This window comes from Pogoniulus pusillus, chromosome 1 (assembly GCF_015220805.1).
Source record: "Pogoniulus pusillus isolate bPogPus1 chromosome 1, bPogPus1.pri, whole genome shotgun sequence".
Lineage (NCBI taxonomy): Eukaryota > Metazoa > Chordata > Aves > Piciformes > Lybiidae > Pogoniulus > Pogoniulus pusillus.
The window spans coordinates 36,891,028-36,912,510 of NC_087264.1; the positions used below are offsets into that span (position 1 = coordinate 36,891,028).

General features: G+C 39.0%; 1 protein-coding gene across 1 annotated transcript in view; it reads left to right on the forward strand.

Annotated features, from left to right (window-relative positions):
• NUBPL (NUBP iron-sulfur cluster assembly factor, mitochondrial) overlaps positions 1 to 21,483 on the forward strand; it is a 95,081-nt gene that overhangs the window by 15,977 nt on the left and 57,621 nt on the right. Inside the window, exons 4-6 of the mRNA XM_064148501.1 lie at positions 6,523 to 6,613; positions 19,757 to 19,796; positions 19,887 to 19,977. Coding sequence (XP_064004571.1) covers positions 6,523 to 6,613; positions 19,757 to 19,796; positions 19,887 to 19,977 — 222 coding nt within the window. The remainder of the gene's footprint in view (positions 1 to 6,522; positions 6,614 to 19,756; positions 19,797 to 19,886; positions 19,978 to 21,483) is intronic.

Below are 21,483 nucleotides of genomic sequence, written 5' to 3' on the forward strand. Positions count from 1 at the left end.
GGCCTTGAGCAACCTGTTCTAGTGGGAGGTGTCCTTGCCTATGGTGGGGGTTTAGAACTGGATGATCTTTGAGGTCCCTTACAACCTAAACCATTCCATGATTTCTAGGCATCTTTACCTTCATTGATTAGAGAATCAGAGGCTTTAATTGCTGTAGTGTGATAATGTGTCAGTGCTTGTCTCTTAATGCTAAAAAGTGACAATAAGGCTGAAGATGCCAATTAGGATTTGGGTTATCTTGTAGTGACAGCTCAGTTTCCAGATCAGCTGAGAAAATGAGAGAATAAAGCTTCAAAAATCTTACTGTTTTTCAAGTGACTAAATGATTGCGATTAAAATTATTTTTAAGCACAAGCCAATTAGAATGTTTTGTTTTAATCAAATTATTATATACTTAATTGGAGGAAACCAAGAGTGTTTACTTTAAAAAAAAAATTGCATATGGAATTGATTACCTGCAGCCTGAGTCTTCAAGTCATTGAGAGCCTAGGGCACATGTCAGAGAGACTGATATAAAAGGTGGAGTAAGTTTATAACCATTTGACACACATCTTGTGAAGTGATAGTAATGTTTGGGTTTATGCTTCAGGATTGGTGTTGTATTGAAATGCTTTTTCCTGAACAGGATACCTAATGTGCAGAAATGCTAAACAAGGCTGAATTGCTGGTATCTGATGATTTAGAAATCTGACTAGGAGTAACTGCAGATTGTTCTGGAAAAAAGTGCCAGGAAAGTTCTGTAGCTGACAAAAAATGCTAGATCTTCCTATAAAGGACAAGGGCTTTTAAACCAGTGGAAGAGTGTTTAAAACAAGTCTCCATTTCTAGGATAGTGTGATGGTTTGGGGGTTACCCCGCCCCCCCACACTTTTGAATTTGCCCCAGCTAACTCAGACGGACCCTGGGAATATAGATGAAGCAATTTATTTACAGCTAGCAGAATTTACAAGCAGCTATTTACAATATATACAGTTATATACAGAAATATACAAAGGATAAACAATATAAAAGCACAACTCCCCTCCCAGAAACCTGAGTCCCCAGGAGGGGCTCTCAAACCACCCCAACACCTCCCCCTGGCCCTCTTAACCTTACCCCAGTTCTCAGGAAGAAGAGAGGTGCAGCCAAGAGGTTAGGGAGCAAGGTTAGTAGGAGCAGGGTTAATGAGATGTGACCAGGTCTAAGGCAAAAGCAAGAGAGAGAAACAAAATGGAGAATAAGACTTTCTTCTTCCCAGAGTTCTCAGCGAGACTGTGAGAGAAGTTGACATCAATTGTTTTTCATTTCACTGCCTGTTATCTAGTTCTGTTACCAAAACATTCCAGCTTGCTTCAAACTAGCACAGATAGAGAATCAGAAAACCCCAGTGGTACTTATTTTACTTTAATCCAATTTACAGCTAGACACTTAAATAGTGTGCAGCTGAAAGGGTTAGAGAATTAAGGATTAAAAGCTGGCTATTCAGTGTGTCAGTATGTCAGATGAGGAATCTAGAGCCTCTCCTTCTTTTTAAGTTCCCATTTGTCCCATGTGTTGCTACTTGCAGTTTGGGATTAACTGTAAATCTGTAATGATATTAGAAGGGTAAATTGAGAGTCCTGGTGGTGGGTTAAGAACATGAGCTTTAAAAATAATGGGTGTCTTCACTGAGCAAAGCTGTAATTTCTGTCTTTGGAATAGGCTGCAGCTGCTGAGTTATGAAGAGCACTTCTAATGTAGGGAATTCTTAGTCTGTGGAACGACAGCTCATTAACCTGTGCATCCATCTCTTCCAGACTGACCACCAGGGAATTCTGTTGGTCTGCAAGATTTACTTCAAAGTAAAATATCATCCATTAATGTCCAGTGGGGATACTTGTGCCCTACCAAGTATGGAAAAAGTTTCAGAAAAAATGAACAAGAAAAAACATAGGCTGCGTTGATTAACAGCTATTTATAGCAGCATTTTGTGATATGATGGTGATTTTTTTCCCCTCTGTTAGTATGAAGTCTTTTATCAGGCTTGTTCCTCATCAAAGCATTTGTCAACTTGGAGGAAATCAAAGAATATCCCCAAACACCAAGTTCTCTGGAATGTGTCCAGAGAAGGGCCATGAAGATGATCAGAGAGCTGGAGCACCTCTCCTATGAGGATAGGCTGAGAGAATTGGGATTGTTCAGTCTGGGGAAGAGGAGGTTTTGAGGGATCCTTTCTGTTATCTTCCAATATCTGAGGGGGGCCCACAAGAAAGCTGTTGAGGGATTTTTTTATGGCGTTGGGTAGTGATAGAACTAGGGAGAATGGATTTAGAGGAGAGAAGGTTTAGATTAGACTTCAGCAAGAAGTTCTTTGCTGTAAGGCTTGTGAGGTTGCCCAGGGAGGTGGTAGAAGCCCCATCCCTGCATGCTTTTAAGACCAGTCTGGATGTGGCTCTGGGCAACCTGATCTAGTGGAGGATGTCCCTGCCCATGGCAAGGGGGTTGGAACTAGATAATCCTTGAGGTCCCTTTCAGCCCTGACAATTCTGTGATTCTGAAATTCTCCACCAAACACAGAATTATGTGGATGGGTAATCTATGATAGATAAACAGAACTGGCTGCATTTGGCTGAAAAATCTTACTGGAAAATGTAACTCATGTCAGAGTTAGTATGAACTGAAAGACTGAGAACAGAGCCTGCGTGCAGAAATTTCGTTGGAGAATTTGAACAACTCCTGAGTGTTTGCTAAAATGGTTGCAAAGATGAAGGATATGTTGTCCTTGGCGTGGGCCTGTATCATTTGCATGAGGGCTATGTGTAGTCAAACTCACCTCCTTAAGAGAACAAAAATAATAGTAATTGAGTAATTTTGAATCCACACAAAAAAAGCAAAGGAAGCAGAATTTATTCTTTTTTGTTTTGTTTTGTTTTTTTAAGCACAGTCTCTTTCTGATGGTATGTAGAGGAACTGGATCTGATACAGCCTTCAACAATTTATTTCAATTGTCTTTACAAATCTTGTATTACAGCTGAGTTCAGAGCTTGCAAATAATTCAGAATGCAGTTATCCTGCACATCTCTATCACTCACAAGGCAGTGGCCAAGTTCAAAGGCTAAGCTGAACTTTAATTACATTGAGAATTTTGCTAGAGAATTTAAAGGAATGGATCTTTTTTGCTGAGTTTATCTATGCTTATAATCTGTGCACTGTGAAAAATTGAAGCTATAGGAGTCTTATCTTTCAAGGTTATATGCAAGAATTTCTTCCTATCTATTGATGCAGCCTTTTTGTTTCATTGTATGTACAGATCCTATACCTGGTGACTGGCAAAAACTTGTTTTCATTTATTACACAAGGCAAGATAGGTTTCTAAACTGGCATGAAGACTATTGTGCTTGTACTAGGGTAAAAGATGCAGTAACTGTCAGGTTTATTATTTTTACTCAGAACGAAGATATGAACTTTGTAATTTGGGGAAGTAGTTGAGCTTGCATAGTCCTCCTAGTTAACTAAGGGATGTTTTTATCCAGCGTGCAGGTATTTATTTCAGGAAATTTGGTATATCTGTAGATACATTTCTGCTGACTTCCAGGAATAAGCAGTCTGTGATGTTGAAGATGTGGCTATGCCCAGGAGATCATTAAGTCAACTTAAATAGTTCAGATAATCCTAAATCTTCAGTTTCTTCAGACTAAAAACTAAACTAGATTGAGCTGTAAGATTATTGTGGTTAGTCAATCAGTAGATGATCATGATGCTTTTTGGGGACAAACTCTCAAAAGGCTGAGGGAAAGGATGTCAGTCTAATTTAAAACACTGTAGAGTTGTTTTATTTTTGCAAATATTTACTTTGATTTGAGAAGGTATTAGGTGGCACAGCCTTTAGATGATGTTTTGATGGGTCTAATTAGCTTCTGACAGGTAAAGGGACTGAGTCATGAGTCTTTCTGATCTGTTAAAATAAGCACTTTGTACAATAACAGAAGTACTCTGATGCTGTTGTTGATGTCTTTGAAAAGACACATTTTTAGGTTAGATTTCAATCTTTTTGAAATTGCAGCTTTCATACAGTAGGCAAGAAGGACAATAATTTGTCAGAGTAACTCCTTGAACCTTTTTTTGTAATGGCTTTCACAAGGTGTTATCAAGAAAGAAACATTTAAAAAAATCTCAACTAGCCCATGTAATTAATATATGATTTGGTCTCTTAAATAAAAAAAGTATCTTGATAATTGAACCTAAATTTAGTTGTTTTTTGAATGAAATGGTAGCTCTTATATTGTAACTAGACTTGTGCCTTGAGCACCTGGGTCTGTTTGGGAGGCATCTCTGCCCATGGCAGGGGTGGTTGGAGTAGATGATCTCTAAGGTCCCTAAGCCATTCCTGGTTCTATGATAATACATGTTTTTGATTCTCAGTTATGAAATTCAGAATTGATTTGCCTCATATTAGGTAGATGTAACGCTTTAAGTTGTTCCAAGTGTTAAGCATCTCTTAGATGTTTAGGGTTCAATATAATCAGTTTAATAAAGAACAAAAAAGAAAGCGGTCCCCATAGGAAAAAAAAAACAAACCCCTCAACTAATTGTCACATATGTTGTAGTAATAAAAGGTCATAATTTTTGTTTCTCAGGTGCCTGGGCTCCTGTCAGTGTATTTCTTTATCTTAACTGAAATTCAGATTTACTTAGAAGTAGTGGCTTGAATAATTAGATTTTTAATCAAGCATTTCTGTTTAAAAAACAAACCAAACCCAACAAACAAACTGTGATGCTACAGAACATATGTTTGGAAATCCTGTTCAAAGACAGAGATACTGTATATTTGGGTTAAAAGCCTCCTTACACTTCAAACCAGAAACTTGGCAGCACTGAACCTTCGTCTTTCTCTCCATCCTTCACGTGAAAACTGTGGTAACCAAATCCTAGAATGGCTTAGGATGGAAGGGACCTCGGAGATCATTCCCTCCAACCTCCTCACCATGGGCAGAGGTGCCTCTCAACTAGACTCAGCTGCTCAAGGCAGCCTTAAACACTCCTAGGGAGGAAGCATCCACAATGTCTCTGGGTTGTGACTTAACATGTGATAGCAAATAACAGATGCTATCTGAAAAATGAAACACGGACGGTGAAAGTCTGATTTGACATTGGGGGAAAAGCTCCCATTACTGTCTTAAACACACTCGGCAGTTTTGCACGATGGTGAACAGTTAGCTTTTTATGTTAGAGAAACTTGACATTCAGCACTTCAAAGGGCTTGCTCTTTACTTCTTAATTTGCAGAACTTGGTAATTGCTAGTGTGTCTTACCATCTGTAGGAAAAATAGTTTAATTTCCACCAAATATATTTGTATATCTATAAAAAAAACCATATAGAAGGTTGTAAGTCTAGACTACATAGTCAAGATTATTTTTATTTGAAGTTTATTGCCTAAAGTACCATATGGAGTTGAATAAATCTATATTTTAGCACTCTTTTTTTGTAAGTGCCTTTGATTAAAATGTTATACCTGCTTCATTGGCTTCCAAGACTTGTAGTGTTTTCAAGATGTCTGCAAAAATTGACTGCTATAATGGAAGATAAAAATAGATTTGGTTTTTGTGTTCCTTGTAGTCATTAGTGTAATTCAAATGGCATTCATTCAAATGTATTTACAAACATGCATCCTTTTTAAACAATAAAATTTGATACTTTTATAAGAAGTCAAAATATTGTTCTCCATAAATTTACATAGAGAGTAGATAGCTTATATGCTCTGTTAATGTAAAGTCAGTGGCATACTTTGTAAGTAAGAAAATGTGAAAGCATTTGTGTACTGAGAATTTAGATGCTGCGAAGAAGTCTGGCTCAACTTGAAGAGACAATGATGTATTTCACACCTCAATTACAATTTAGGCAGAAAGGAAACAGTGGTAACTTATGTCTAAAATCAAGATGTAGTGGTTTGGGTGTTATTCGTCCCCCACACACTTTGGAAATCACCCAGGCTAGACTCAGCTGGCTCTGGAAATTTGAATGAAGCTTGTATTTACAACTTAGCACAATATACAAGCAGATATTTACAGAATATACAAAGTAAAAGATGATAAAGAAACACAGCATTCCCTCCTGCTCCAGAAACCTGAGTCCCCAGGAGGGGCTCCCAACTGCCCTTCCACCTTCTCCCACTCTCCTACCTTACCCCCAGATGTTGCCTTGTGCCCCAAGGAAGAATGGAGGGTCATCCAGGGGGATTAGGAAGCAAAGTGGATTAATCAGAGAGACGGAGGGTGAGGTTAGAGAGAAAAATGTAGCCCAGAGCTCAGGCAGAGAGCAACTCCCTTACCTATGTTTGGATTCTTGCTTTTATCCCTCTCAGCAAGACTATGAGTGAAGTAGACATCACCACTGTTTCCCTTTCACAGCCTGTAATCTAGCTCTTCTCACCAAAGCATTCTAGCTAGCATCAAACTAGCACACGAGATAATATTTTTGTTTTTATGGGCAATTTTGAAATTTTGTTCAACTAAACTTATAAAGGCAGACAGACGTTTTGACAACTTTGTTTTATCTTTACACAGACAAAAGAAGTTGGTCTACTTGATGCAGACATATATGGACCTTCAATTCCAAAGATGATGAACTTAAAAGGAAACCCAGAATTAACACCAAGTAAGTGGAACTGATTTTTTTCATTGCAGATCAGAAGTTCTCTTCACACACTGCTGTGCATTTCTAACTCTTGAGTTGATGAAGCTGTGGAGTAGCAACAATGAAAGTTCTGGCAGAGCAGCTGATATTTAAGATGATTTAATTGTGGAAGTAGAAATTTGGAGAGTCTAGGAAGATGTAATTGTGAACTTCAGGGACTTTTTTTAATAAGTGACAGATATAAGTTTGAGAGGAAGTGATCCATCCTAGGTGTGTATATATGATGTGCATGTAGATGAATATATACATTTTATATAGATAGAAACCGGGTATGTCCCTGGCGATTTGGTATAGTGAGGTTTTGTGGTGTTTTCTGATTTCTCACTACATTTTCAAGAATATAATATAAAATCTGAACAAGTACTGGTTTGTACAGTAATTGTGCAAATCCAGGAAGTTCTGCTTTAAGGATGTGCATTAACATTGTATATATAGCAATAACTCAGTCAATTAAAACCAGTATTTTTGATAGCATAACGACAACAAATCTTTCAAAGTCTGTTGAAGTCTTCACTGTGAGATCTTGATTGGAAAAAGAATCTGTAAAGTAATCCTGGGAGGTTTTGAGCACTCTTGCACTCTTTCATTTCTACTTCTTTTCTCACGTGTTGCAGTTGAAAAGGGATTAGGGATGCCTGGTACCATACAGACTAAATTAATGCAGCAATTACAGAGTAGAAATTATTATAGTTATACTATAATTTAAGTTTTCAAAATTAATTATGAGTTTTTAGTGAGGAGAGTCTGTATAAATGGAAGATACTCCATTAATTTGATTTTGCACACTGTAGTACATGGGAAAGTCTGCTAACATTTAATAGTGTGTCATTCAAAATATTTTAGCTAAATGGGCAGGGAAGTATCAGTTACTAAGTTCAAAAGTGAATTTAATTAGCTAATGGAGGATTATCTAGTTATGGAATAAATATTAACATCAGCTACCATGTATGCGCATCATGGTTCTTAAAGCGTAAGTAATAAAAGCATTACTTCTTTTCATTCCCCAGGTAATATACCTAAAAGCTGTTTTCTAGCTTAGTGGACTGCATTAAGTTTTTTCTGTTTTCTCTTAAAAAAAACCCCGAAACATTTACTAGTTGGCAGAGAGTGAAAGCTGTTATACTGCCAAAAAACCCCACTGCTATTTTGCCAGATAGCTACAGGATTTCTTTATGTAGTTTAAATGGTGATGAAGGTTTTGGTGACCTTTTATCCTTTATGACTGTTGAGTCTTCTCATAATATTTCAGAGCTTCGTTTCCATTTTATTATGTCCTCAGTGTTTTTATTTCGTGATACATGGATTCATAGAATGGTTTAGATTGGAAGAGACCTTAAAGATCCTCCGGTGCCAACCCCCATGCCGTGGGCAGGGACACCTTCCACTAGACCAGGTTGCTCAAGGCTTCATCCACACTGGTCTTGAACACCTCCAGGGAGGTGGCATTCATGACCGCCATGAGCAACCTGTTCCAGTGTCTCAACACCCAACCATAAACTCAACTGTAAATTTCTTCCTGATATCTAGTCGACATCTGCCCTCCTCAAGCTTCAGTCCGTTCCTTCTTGTCCTATCGCTACAAGTCTTTGTAAAAAATCCCTTCCTGGCTTTCTTGTAGATCTCTTTCAGGTACTAGAAGGCTGTTCTGAGGTCTTACTGGAGGTGCATTCTCTCCAGGCCGAACAGCCCCAACTGTTGCAGCCTGTTCCCCCATAGGGGAGGTTCTCCATCCCTCTAATCATCTTTATGGCCCTCCACTAGATCTGCTCCAGCAGTTCCATGTCCCTCTTATGCTGGGGGTCTCACAAAAGCAGAGTAGAGGGGTGGAATCACCTACTTCATCCTGCTGATTGCTATCTTAAAATAGTATATTCAAAAGATCAGTAATGGACATGCATTGTTCAAATTTGGAATAAAAAGTAATTTCTGAGAGAAAACCAGCAGTAGTTGTACTTGGCCCTATTGAATGTAATGGTATTGCAGGAGTTTTAGAACTGAAATTACTGATAAAATTCTGAAGTTGAAAATGAATGCTTGCAGTTTTTTCCCTGAGACAAATTTATTTGTCTTCTACTCATCAGACTGGTAGCAGAATCTCATAACAAAAAAAGTTAAACAGTCACAACAGATTCTATTTTAAATTAAAGATCTCTGCTGGAAGTAGCTGTATGAAGGGATTGGGGTACAACTTTTCTAAAGTTACAAATAGACAGTTTGGAGTGGACTAGTTAAATAGACAAAATGGCACATAGGTAGGCTAATTATTAAGGTAATGTGATGGTTTGGATGTACTTTAGAATGGCCCAGACTAGTCTCAGTCAGCTTTGGGAATATAAATGAAGCTATTTATTTACAGCTAGCACAATACACAAGCAGATATTTACAGTATATACAGTTGTATACAAGGTAAAAAGTAATACAGAAAAACACAACTCCCCTCCCAGAAACCTGAGTGCCCAGGAGGGGCTCTCAACCACCCCTGCACCTTCCCTCTGCCCCTCTCAACCTTACCCCAGTCCTAAGGAAGAAAAGAGGCTCATCCAAGAGGTTAAGAAGCAAAGGTGAGTGGCAGGTGAGGTTAGGGAGCTGCAGCTCAGTCAAAAGCCCAAAGCAGAGTGTCACAAAATGGCGAGAGTGTTATCTGATGTTTTCCTTTCTTCAGCAAGACTCTGAGGGAAGTAGACATCACCATTGTTTTCCTTTCATAGCCTATGGTCTAGTTCTTCTCACCAAAACATTCTACTCTGCTTCAAACTAGCACAGGTAAAAATGAAGAAATTTCTTGATCTTGCATAATGGTTTAATTTTGAAGACACAGCTTGTGTTCTCATTTGCCTTTACTGTGCTTTACCAGTGAAGCCACATCACACTTAATGTGAAACCTAAATTTGCTGGTACTGTTCCTCTTGATGCTTGAACAAGTTTTTAGGTTGTTGATAGCCTATAAGTATGCTTTACTGATAGCGTTTTGGTTCAGTCTTCTTTCCAAACACTGTTTTATGTTTGGTCTTATCCTCTTTTTTTTTTTTTGATGGCTGAGTAATTCCATGTGTCTTAAATGTGACAAAATAATAATCCACAATATTGTAATTAGTTATGTTTTATATCTTGGAGGCTGTTTAATGTGTGATGAGATAGTTGAAAATGGGAGGAGTACTTCATTGTTAAGTATCTTATTCTGGACCTTGATGATTGTTCTGAAGCCTGTAACAATTAACCTAAGCTTGGATTAATTCAGCTATTGTTTTATGGAAACAGAACATGACCATTACTTGGAAGGGAAAGCAGATAGAGGTGTCCTGATTTCATCTGGGGCAGAGTTAATTTGCTCCTCAGCATTAGTTTTGATTTGATGTGTTGTAGGTGTAGCTAAGCAGGGTTTCTCCTTAGTCAAGTGATTTTCAGTTTCCCATGTTCTGCTAGTGAGCAGGTGCAGAAGAAGCTGGGAGGGAGTATAGCTAACCCAAACGTGCCAAAGGAATATTTATACACTGGGAGAGCTAGCTAGGGGAGGGTGGCGAATCACTAGGGACTGGCTGAGCGTTGGTCAGTGAGTGGTGAGCGATTGCACTATCACTTTTCTTGGGTTAGTTTTCTTCACTTTTTGTCTATATTTATTGTTGTTGTTATTTCTACATTTTAGGTGCTAAATTGTTCTCGTTTCAACTTGCAAGTTTTACTCCTTTTTGGTTCTCCTCCTTATCCCACTGAGGGAGAGCTGTCAGTGAGTGGCTGCGTAGCATTTAGTGTCTGGCTGTGTTAAACCATGACAGGAGGATACCCAGCTCCTGGGGGAACTATTTACAGGTGTGAAGTTGTTAACTGCTGTTTTTAAAAACAAAACAAAAAAAACCAAAACCCCATACTCTAGACAGTTAACTTATTAAACAGTTATTTTCCTTTATACATAAATTCATACTTAGAATTACCAAAAAAAAGTAACGATGATGAACGTAGTGTAGTTATTAGAGCCTCTTGCTGAGAGCAATCCTTTTTGGATACATGGCAAATAAATTTTTGCTAAAAGCTATTGCAATACAAATTACTGCAACCTGTAAAATACATTACAAGTACTTGAAAAGGGAAATGTGTTAGTCTTAATGTTGTTCATCTTGTAGTGTGGTAATTCGAAATGCTTTGATATGGATTAGAGGTAGCAAATATTCGCTGTGTTATACAGTTGACTCTTAGATACAAATGACTTCTCTGGTTCAGCTTTTAAATTGCAGAATGATTTTGTTCTAGTGACACTGTAGTTACACATTTCATTGTATATACATAAAAAGAAATTAGGCAATTTTTGGTTTTTACTCTAAGCACATTTACCTTTTTTGTTTATTTTAGAAGAATAAGCGTTTCCATTCCTCTTCTCTGCTATAAGTAAAATTAAAGAACTAATTCTGAATTTTCTGACTACTTTTATACTGCAATTTCACTTCGAAGTTTTTCTTTCTCTGTGGGTTTCCTGCTGTATTTTCCCTCTTTCCTTCTTCTCTTACAGTACAATGGAGTGCTTCTCAGAATGGAGAAGCAGAGCAGAATACACAAAAAATAGGGAAAAAAATGCATTTTAATCCTTTCGCTGTAGTGACCAGAGTCTAAGAATGGCAGCAAGAGTTTAAAACCTAGCATCTCTTTGCTTTGCCTTAGTTGGTAGTCATAACCAATGTCATAACGTTCATAACACAGAATGTCACTTTTCAAGGCATGAAATTAGAATGAAATCACAGAAGGCTGTTTGAGGGAATTAATGTGGAATGCAAAGGGAATATTCTGTATGCACAGTGACACTTTGTTAAAAATGGAGAGTTTTTCCATTGAGTCCTTCGGGACCAGGGAACGCTCTCATACATGGGTACCCCCCTCTGGATACAGTTTCAATACTTTATTATAGCTTAAACACTAAAGCCATAACGAGAAAGGTGTACTGGAAACCACACCACCTATGGCTTGCATGCTACAGCCATAGGGAGAAACTACAGTGCTGAGAAAAACATGACAATCCTGAGTAGCTCTATTCATCAAAGGACAGGCTATACTTGCCCTGTCCCACTGGCCAGCAGAGCTGGTCAGCTGCCGTCTCAGAGGGTAGGTGTCCCCACTGGGAACCATACCATCATGCTGACAAGAATGGTGCCACTCCAGCTCAGCCACCCATGCTCTCAGTTTATATGTGTTCAGAATTCTGTGACGTGTGTCCAGTGCATCCCAGAATTCTAAGCCAAAGAGAACCAAACTCCTTTATTTTGGAACCTGTTCCATACCATCTTTCTCTACTGCTCATGTGCAGACCTGCAAGCCCTGCTTCTCCCGGATCTTATTTTTAGTAACCTGGAGATTATTGACTTGTCGTAACTTCTGATCACACACGAACCAACTCTTCCCTCTTACAAGAGTCAAAAAGTTTGTTGAATGTCATCAATGTCCAGGTGCCTGTTTTTGTTTTGCTTTGTTTTTATTACAAAAAATATTACACATAGTCCTTTAGGTTTTTTTTTTTCCATGTCTTTTAATCTACTTTTGTGCTTTTTTGAGTCTTGATTATGATATCGAACCCCAAAAAGCTTAACTGCCATAAGTATATTAAATTCCATAGTATTGCTTTGGAAGCAGTGAAAGTCCCTAGTTAACTGGAATGCTTTTGGAAGTTAGATCTTGAATTGAAGGCAATAGTAGGGACTGTCTGCCCCTTGAGTTCCTCTTTCTCCCTGTTCTGCTTTATTGTCACACTCTTACGTTACTGACTTGGTCAGTCCCCCTCTCACAGAACCTTCAAATAAAGTAAGCCTTCCAGGGATTTTGTGCGTAAGGACAGAAGCCTTGAGCTGAATCTTGTTTATTTCATTCCTCCTGGGTATAGTGAACTAACAGAACCCACCCACATTGGTCTAATAAAGGTTTTGATCCACTATCAATAATTTTTTTCAGCTCCACAGGGAGTTGGGTTGTATTAGTAATTGTAAGGAAGGCATTTGTGATAGAAGGTGGTGGCAAGATACTTAAAACTAGTCCTGTGTTACTGTTCTAAACTTAACAAGTCATCAGATGCTTTAAAATGTGCCAAAGATGCGACTAAGTCACTGTGCTGTTTTCTTGTGCTGGGATATGGTTTTTGTTTTTAGGTAGGACATAGCTGCAAAATAGTTCCTTTAATGAAAAAGCTTTTACCAAGCTTTGTTTCCTCTGCAGTCTATCAGGAGGAAAATTTGTAGCCTAACTAAATAGGAGAGACAAATCTTCTGGAAAAAGCTGCATCTCTTTCTGTGTTTGTTTCTTAAAGCTGAACTTTGAGCACTGAAGTAATGCTCTTCGAGTCTCATTGGTAGTTTGCCTTGGTTTAAGTATTTGTGATGTTTTCATGGTTAGATAACACTGTTAGTGCAGGGTGTAGTGGGAAATCACTGCCTTCCTTGTGTAGAGCTCTTCAAGCTTAAAATTGCAGCATTTCTGGGGCAACCCTTCAAATAAACTTATAACACAGTGTGAAATCAAGCTTGAAGTCTCAATTAGTCTGTCACTTGCCATAGAATTTTCTGGGCCTTCTGGCATGAGCAGTTAAAACATTATTTGCAATTAAAACAACAGTTTAAAATTTGTGACTCTAACTTTATTTTGGTGACAGAATCCTTTCACCTCTGGCATAGGTTGATGTCTCTGCTTTATTGTGGGATACCCTGAGGTCATATTTCTATTTGTCCCCCTCCCTTCTGCTGTGTTTCTTTTCCCTTTACTGCATTGTGGGTGGAACTCACTTGCATTTGCTTAGGAAAGTAGTACTGCTTTAAATATGCTGGAGTGTGATGTCTGGCAAGTAGCTGCCCTGTCAGAAGGTATGGCTCTCTACTGTGACCTCTATCAAATCTACTGAGGCATCTGGAGTGGCAGGAGGCATCTGTATTTACACAAGTAAAGCCCAACCTTCTTGTTACCCTTACTGTCCTATGTCTCCTTCCTCATCTTGGTGCTGAAAACCCTGCATAGTCTAAAGCCTTTGTGTCCCTGACTGTAACCTGGATCCAACCATTTCAGAACATTGATCGTGGGAGGTGACTTCAGTGTAAACAGCAAATAAATTCCTTATACTAACAGATAGTGAGAGATGTGGTAATGACTTTGCAGTGATCAACAAAAGGTGCTGTGTGAGTTGGAGTTCTAACTCAGATTGTGAGAGAGTATTCTGTAGTCACTGCAGCATGAAATTGTACACAATTAAAATCGAGATGCTGCAAATTTTACTGAGATTTTACAAGTGACTGTCCTGAAAATCTGTTTGAGCTTGTTTGGCTGTATGGCACTCTAACTGAGTTTGCCTCAGATAATCTCGTTTAATATACTGGAATCCACAGACAATTCTGCAGCATCTGTCTGTGGCTAACGTGGTGGCTGTGAGGTTGTTTTGCCTTGCATCATCTGCGTTTCAGCAGTAAGGTGTCACTGAGATGTGAGGAGGCAGAAAACAGCCAGTTGTCAAAAAAAAACCAACTTAGCTAATGATGAGCTCCGCAAGCAGCAGCAGAACTTTTAGCTTTTGGAGAAATGGTGAAGAATTATCTACTTGCTTAAATCTGTTGAATGCACGCAGAAGGGTTGCAATATGGGGTTTATTTAAATAACATACTATGAAACATGAAGGAATACTAAAACAATTGAGCTGTTCAGAAATAAGGTTCTAAAGCAGTGGCTTTAGTGCTTGAATGTGAGAGGCTGAAAGGTTATTTGGAGTCTTAGATATTGGAGACAATATGTAACTTTCTACATCTTTTTCTTTTGCCTGTGGTTTGTGCCTCAGCTTGCCTTTTCAAATTGTAATTCTTATATGCTTGGGAGTTCCAAGGGAATGTATGTATACTGTTTAGCTCTCCTAGATGTTTGTCAGTTGTGCATTACAGGCCTCCTGTCCTGGGATAACACAGCCTGCTCTCACAATCCCCTCTCCCCCAACACAGATGGGATGGAAAATAACAAAAAAAACCCCAAAAAACCCAAACCAAAAGAACCAACTCTGGCTTGAAAAAAGGAGTTCTACTGGAAATTATGCAGAGAAGCACAACAAAATGCAGAGGCCAGCAATAAAAATGGTTCCCTGCCACCCAAACGTGAGAAACCAGACCAGCAGAAAAGACCAACACCTCAAAACTGGAAACCAGAACCACCAACTAGAACAGGAAGCCTGTCATGTTATCAGCACTTTCATTTTTGAAGCCATCATGACAGCAACATGGTGTTCAGTATCAGCAGCAGATTAAATTCAACCCATGGCACTTTGCAACACTGGAGATGCTTACATGGAACCATGGCTCTGTTAGCACACTGGACCTTGGGGTCTCTGTTATAGGTCTTCAAGTCCACACGATTCTTGAATATCCTAGAGCATCTTCCTCAGTCCAGGTCCTGATTCCCTTATCTGTAACGTGAGATAATTAATTGCTTTAGAAGCAGGTTGTTAGGTTGAAATGTGCATTTTGAGTATGTGAATGCTATGGAAATTGGGCTTGCATAAAAAAAAAGAATCATGAAACAGATTCCAAGCATAACATGGAGCTTACAGTGGTATTTGTGCTGGCAAATACTTCTGCATTGATAGTGTATTTGGAAACATTCAGAAATCTGTGTTTAAAGGTCAGTAGGATGCTTGTTACTGGAAAATTGTACAATGATTCTACTTTTTGGTAGGTGCAGCTATTGATGTCCCATCTTGGGACGCCTTAAAGGTGCCATTTTGCTGCTTAATGGCAAAGATCCAGGAAAGACAAGTAATTTCCACTGTTACGATTCATTGAAGACAAAAACGAAGTGAAATAATTAGTTGCCATTTTAGGAAGTCTCTGATCTTCCATTGTAGTGGCATGTTCCAAAACAAATAAAGTACAATAGGAAATAAATAACAGGGAGGAAAATAGGAGCTTTTACTGTCCTCCACTCATGTTTGCATTTTCTTGTTCTTGGCCTTTGAAATAGTAAAAAATACCTAACCTCTACACTTCATTTCAAACACTTGAAAACTCAGCAACTCCAATGTGTTAGTGCTCATTCAGTTAGTGAGCTCAAAATAGGTTTGCTAGGGTGTTGCGTGATCCATTTACTCATACTTAATAATTACAGGCTGTCTTTGCTTTTCTTAAACGGCATGATGCCTCTTAAGAAGGTTTAGTATAAATTGCAATCTTCTGGAATAATGAGCTTTACTTACCTGATGAGATAAGGCTGCATGAAAAGAAGCATGGCCAGCAGATCGAGTGAGGTGGTTCTGCTACTTTGCTCTGGTGAGACCTCATCTGGAGTACTGCATCCAGCTCTGGAGTCCAACACAGGAAGGACACGGACCTGATGGAGCAGGTGCAGAGTAGGGCCATGAATGTGATTAGGGGATTGGAGCACCTCTGCTACGAGGACAGGCTGAGAGAGCTGGAGTTGTTCAGCCTGGAGAAGAGAAGGCTCTGGGGAGACCTAATAGCAGCCTTCGAGTACCTGAAAGGGGCCTGCAAGAAGTCTGTAGAGAGACTGTCCAGAGGAAAAGAATGGTGTAACTCAGTTACCTTGTCAAGATAGTCTGCAAGGCTTGATTTTTCTGGGGAAAAAAGATTAAAAGAATAATTACAAAATGTAGAAGACTTATCATAATGACTACAACATGATTCTTCCTCATGTAACAAACCAACCTTCAGACCGGTCTAGAACTCTTTTAATCAGCAGTCTGCTGGGATGCAGACATGTATTTGCATATGTCTGTCTTTTCAGCTGTCCTACTTGTATCCTACCAGGAAAAAAACACTGCTGTTTCGTTGGTGCTCCATTGATCTTATTTGATTCTGTATGGTCAGAGAAAACCCTTTTATTTAGGGCCATCAAGCTTACTGAAAAGTTGTAAGTAAGGGTATGTTATTGATTTCTTAGTGCAGGTGGCATGGTATTGCTGTGTGTTGTGATTTTGAGGAGACTGGTCTTTTGTATGTTGGATTTTTGAAGCTCTGTGGTTAGGCATTAGATAACAGAGAAGGGAGTGTTGACAGTACTGTGAAAGCAATAAAAGGTTAGAGATGTTACCAAGGTCTCATTGAGCTGCATCTTCTGTATGTGTTTTGTGTTAGAAAAACTTCATGAGACCTAGGGTGAAGGAGGGGAAATGCCTGTTGCTTTTGTCGAGACAAGGGTGATTGGCAGTGCCCGCTGATGCACTTTAGATTTGAGATAGTCTTAAGAATACTTTTTAGCAGTAGGCAAGCAGTGGGGTGCTCTGTAGTATTTTGTATTACTTTGAGAATATGCAGAACATTGTAGTCAGAATATGCAGCAGGTTGTGAATGGTTTTGTGCGTTGCATACATTGGATTGGGTCTTGCTGCTTGGAGCAATTTATAGTCCTTGTTGTAAACCAAAGGAAATAAAATCTGGTTTTCAGAAAATGAAACTCTGCTGTTGAGTAATAAACAATGCACATGTTTTAACACCAGAGAGTCTCCTTTGACTACTCTGTGGGTTGGTGTTTGTGCACTTCAAGCAACATTCCTGTTTTATCCACTGAGGTGAAGGAAGCGGGAGATGTCTGAAGCCATGCCTGTACTGTTAGAGTAGTGTGTCTGAGTGGCCTCTGTACAGAAGAAACTGTTCTTGCAGGCAGTGAATATTGAGGTGTTAGCTTTTGAATAGTTGATTGACATAATATGAGGCACTTGAATTGAACTGAAAAGTGGCATAGTATTTTGGTAAACTTTGTCAGAACAAATGCATCTTTGCTACTCTTTCTACCTTCCAGTTCCTGAGCAGTCAGATTTACGTTCCTTTGTTGTTTCTTTGTTTATTTTTCCCTCTTAAAATCATTCTTATTCCAGTGTAAAAATGAAGCAGACCTTGAATCTGCAGTGATAGATGCTGTTGATAATTTTTTTTTCCAAGACTTCTGACAGTATTATAACTTGTGGCAATGTATGTGCATTGCTTGCAGGGACACCACAGTAGTGCCTAGAGGTGGCTTTATGCTGAAGTTCAGATGTCGTCAATCTCTTTATAAAAAAAAAAGCTATATTACTGCAGTGAGGAGAATAATTCTTTGAAATGCATGTAGACAGTATAATGCCACCAAAGTAAGCCCTGACTAAATGCTAGGAGGAGCTGGGTGAGTAAAGAGTTGTTTTACACTGACGCAGTGCATCAGTCCAAGACCATCTTTTTCTCAGTAGCAGTGCCATGTTCATTCCTGAGTTCAGTAGTTGTACAAGTAATTCATTTAGTTCGTTGGTTTGTTTTTTTTAATTTATAAACCAAAACATCCTGTTTTTCTTGTTCTTGTGATATCCCATCTGGAATACTGTGTCCAGTTGTCATGCCCCCTGCATAAGAGGGATGTTGGAACCGGTGGTAGGAGGTCCAAAGGAGGGCCACGAAGGTGATTAGAGGGCTGGAGCACCTCTGCTTTGAGGACAGGGTGAGAGAGTTGGGACTGTTCCATCTGGAGAGAAAAAGGCTCCAGGGAGACCATATAGGAACCTTCCAGTATCTGAAGTGGGCTACATGGAAGATGGGACGTTTTATAAGGGCTTGTAGTGATAAGACAAGAGGGAATGGCCTGAAGCTTGAGGAGGGCAGATTTAGACTGGAGATCAGGAAGAAATTCTTTAGAGTGAGGGTGGTGAGACGCTGGAATAGGTTGCTCATGGCAGTCATGAATGCCCCCTCCCTGGAGGTGTTCAAGGCCAGTTTGGATGAGGCCTTGAGCAACCTGTTCTAGTGGAAGGTGTCCCTGCCCATGGCATGGGAGTTGGCACCAGATCATCTTCAAGGTCTCTTCCAACCTAAACCATTCTATGAATCTGTGATTATTTCTACAAAATTACACAACTTGAATGCCCACTTACTTGATTGCTTGAAAGCTTTCAGCTGTAGAGTTTAGCTGTCTGATTTGTGTGCTCTTGGGTGTTATTTTGTGTGAATTTGGAGTCTGGCTTTGAATGCACTCCATTATATTCACATTGGTTTTTATTCTACTGCCTACATGTTTGTATTACTTTAGGTGCATCAAAGTTTTCTGTCAAAATATGTATTGTGCTTTTTTATTGTTTAAAGTATTTGTTCTATTTTTTGCTGGTTCCTACCTGTATATGCTGGTGAAAGAAACCAGCTAGACAGAATTAAATGAGTTTTGGGTTTTTTATTTTGTGTGTGTGCTCACCATTTGAGATAAGGTGTGAATGTACCTGGCAGGGACTATAAAGAAGAGTTTTTGGCTTTTGTGAGGTTTTGTTTTGAATGTGTGCTTCTGTTTGTTTATGTTCTGCTTGCTTGCCCCTTTCCCTCTTTTGTCTTTTTTTTTCTCTTGACACTGGGAAGCACAGGAATGGGAAGCACAGGAATGTGAAGCATGACAAGCACATAATCTCTGCAGTGTTCAAATATGCATCTTTTGCTGTGACAGAATTTGTAGAAGTCCTGCAAACTTCTGCCAATCTAAAGAAATCCAAGCCTTCTTACCTGGAATTGTTGACAGCCTGTAGTTTAGAGATGACTTTGTTTTGTAACTCTCCTCTGGGGTGCCAAAACAGACTATACAAGAAGAAGAATTCCCCAAAACACTGCTGCGCTGCTGGGAACAATCCTCTGAGTCATGAGATTAATGAATAACCTTTTTTTTTTTTTAAACCCACATTTAAAATCCTGTCATGTTACAACACTGATTTTTTTTTTTTAATAGAAATGACTCAACTTTTAGCAAAATACTGCAGAATTAGAAGGCTACCTACAAGCAGATTTCTGCCTTGCAACTTGGGGATCTCATACAAATAGATGAAGTCAGTTTCAACAGCACAGTGATGGTATATTATGGACAAATGCATTGTTACTGTGGCAAAAGATAGATGATATCAGTGTAATGTCAAAGCCTAAGAAGAAGTGGAGTCAGGTTCTTGGATGGAATAAATAAATGTGTGTGTGTGTGTGTATATAGAGAGAGAGGTTATGAGGGAGAAAAATAGACAAATGCCTTTAAGAGAAAAGGAAAACTGCTTTTAGAAGAAAAACAATTTTGTATGCTCATTCCCTTAAAAAAAAACACCCCAAAGCAGTACTCACACCCAGCTTCTCTCAAAAATCCCCTTGTTTGCTTCTGTTCTAGAAAATCTAATGAGGCCCCTTAAGAACTATGGAATCGCATGGTGAGCATATGTCTTTATTTAAATCTAGCTTTTTTAAAGAGATACTTGGTATTGTGCTGCAAAGCTGAAGTTTTTACTGTCTTGTTTCAGCATGTCTATGGGTTTCTTGGTAGAAGAGACTGCACCAGTTGTGTGGAGGGGACTCATGGTAATGTCAGCTGTTGAGAAATTGTTGAGACAGGTAAGGACTTAGGCACATATTTCTGTTTCAAATAAATTGGTTGTTTTGCAGCAAATTTAACTGATACAAGAGTGTCTGTGATGTTATTCCACATATTAGTGGTGAGCATCTTTGTATCTTGGTCTTCTTAAGATCATAAAAATTTATTCTTAGCTGCAGATAAAAGGTAAAGTTGTCACATTGTTCTGTGATTTGTGTTTACCTGCCCTCTTCAAATACAACTGTTGTTTCATGCATTTGAGCGAATCACCCCAGTTTGCCTTCTTTCTCATTTCTCTTTATGATTCTTTATGCAATGATTTAAAGAAAAAAGGTTGTTTTGAAGTTGCTTAAGGATTTGCATATACATATCTACAACTGTATTCCCTTATGTGCTTGTTAATTCCCCATCACTAAGAATTCTTGGATGGCATTTGGCATATGACAGGTACATGAAAATTATTAGATACCATCTCTGTATAGTTCAGATTGTTACTTAATAAATTTCCTGGCATATGGAAGCAGGGTAGGTTTTATATTTCTTGACAGATTTATTCTCCCTCCCTTTTATTGTGAATAGATCTCTGAAGTGCTAATGGGACAAATAGCTGGAAAAAATACATTAAGGTTACATGTTTATACTTTGAAGTCACCCAAATTGTTAATGGCTGACACCCATTCCAGGAATTTTATGAACATGGCGTGGAGATCATTAGGTTTCTGCATGTCTTCAGTAAATACATCCAAATCTTGCACTCCCTTAATGACTGAGAAGAAACTTTGCCCCTCCTGCCCCTAGCCTTTTTTCATTTTTCCTAAATTCACCTCTACTACAAAGTGTAGAATGGAGGCCATTGTTGTCCTGGTCAGAAAAGTTATGTCTACCAAAATTTCAACAACAATGTCCTTGTCTAGGTTTGGCCTTCAAAAATAAGGAATATCCAAGCCAATAGCTGTGGAAGGCTGTTCTGACCTCTTTGTGGTGTTGTGTTGGCCAGAATGACTAAGAGTAGAGCCTAAAAGCTGGAAGGTAAAGTTGAAGTTAGCGCCTACAGTGCTGGTGGACTCCATGCTGGCAGGCTGAAGACCGGCAGACACTTCAGTGCTGTCACTTCAATGGGAGCATCCCCAGGTGGGAAGCATGTGCCAGCAGCCTTGTAGAGAGTATGTATGGTGCCATATAATGAGCTCGTTGCTCCCTAGCAACCAATGAAGCAGTTACATGCTGGCTCATCATGCCGTGGGAATGAGATCAAGTCTGTTACTGCTTGGGGCATCAGTGATTTTCCTGACAGTGGGCCCTGAATTCTGAAAGAGAAGGCTTTTATAGATTAATTTCTTTTCCCTACAAGCCTTTTGCTTCTGCACTGATGACCCGAGTAGTAAATCTGTGCTGGAAAAAGCTGTTTGTGTCTCCTTCAATAAAAGAAGCTCACTGATCACAAGGAGACCCAGCAGTTTCTGTCTAATATACAGATGGGTTTTAGTAAATAACTAATACATTTTGGAGACTAACACATGCTATTT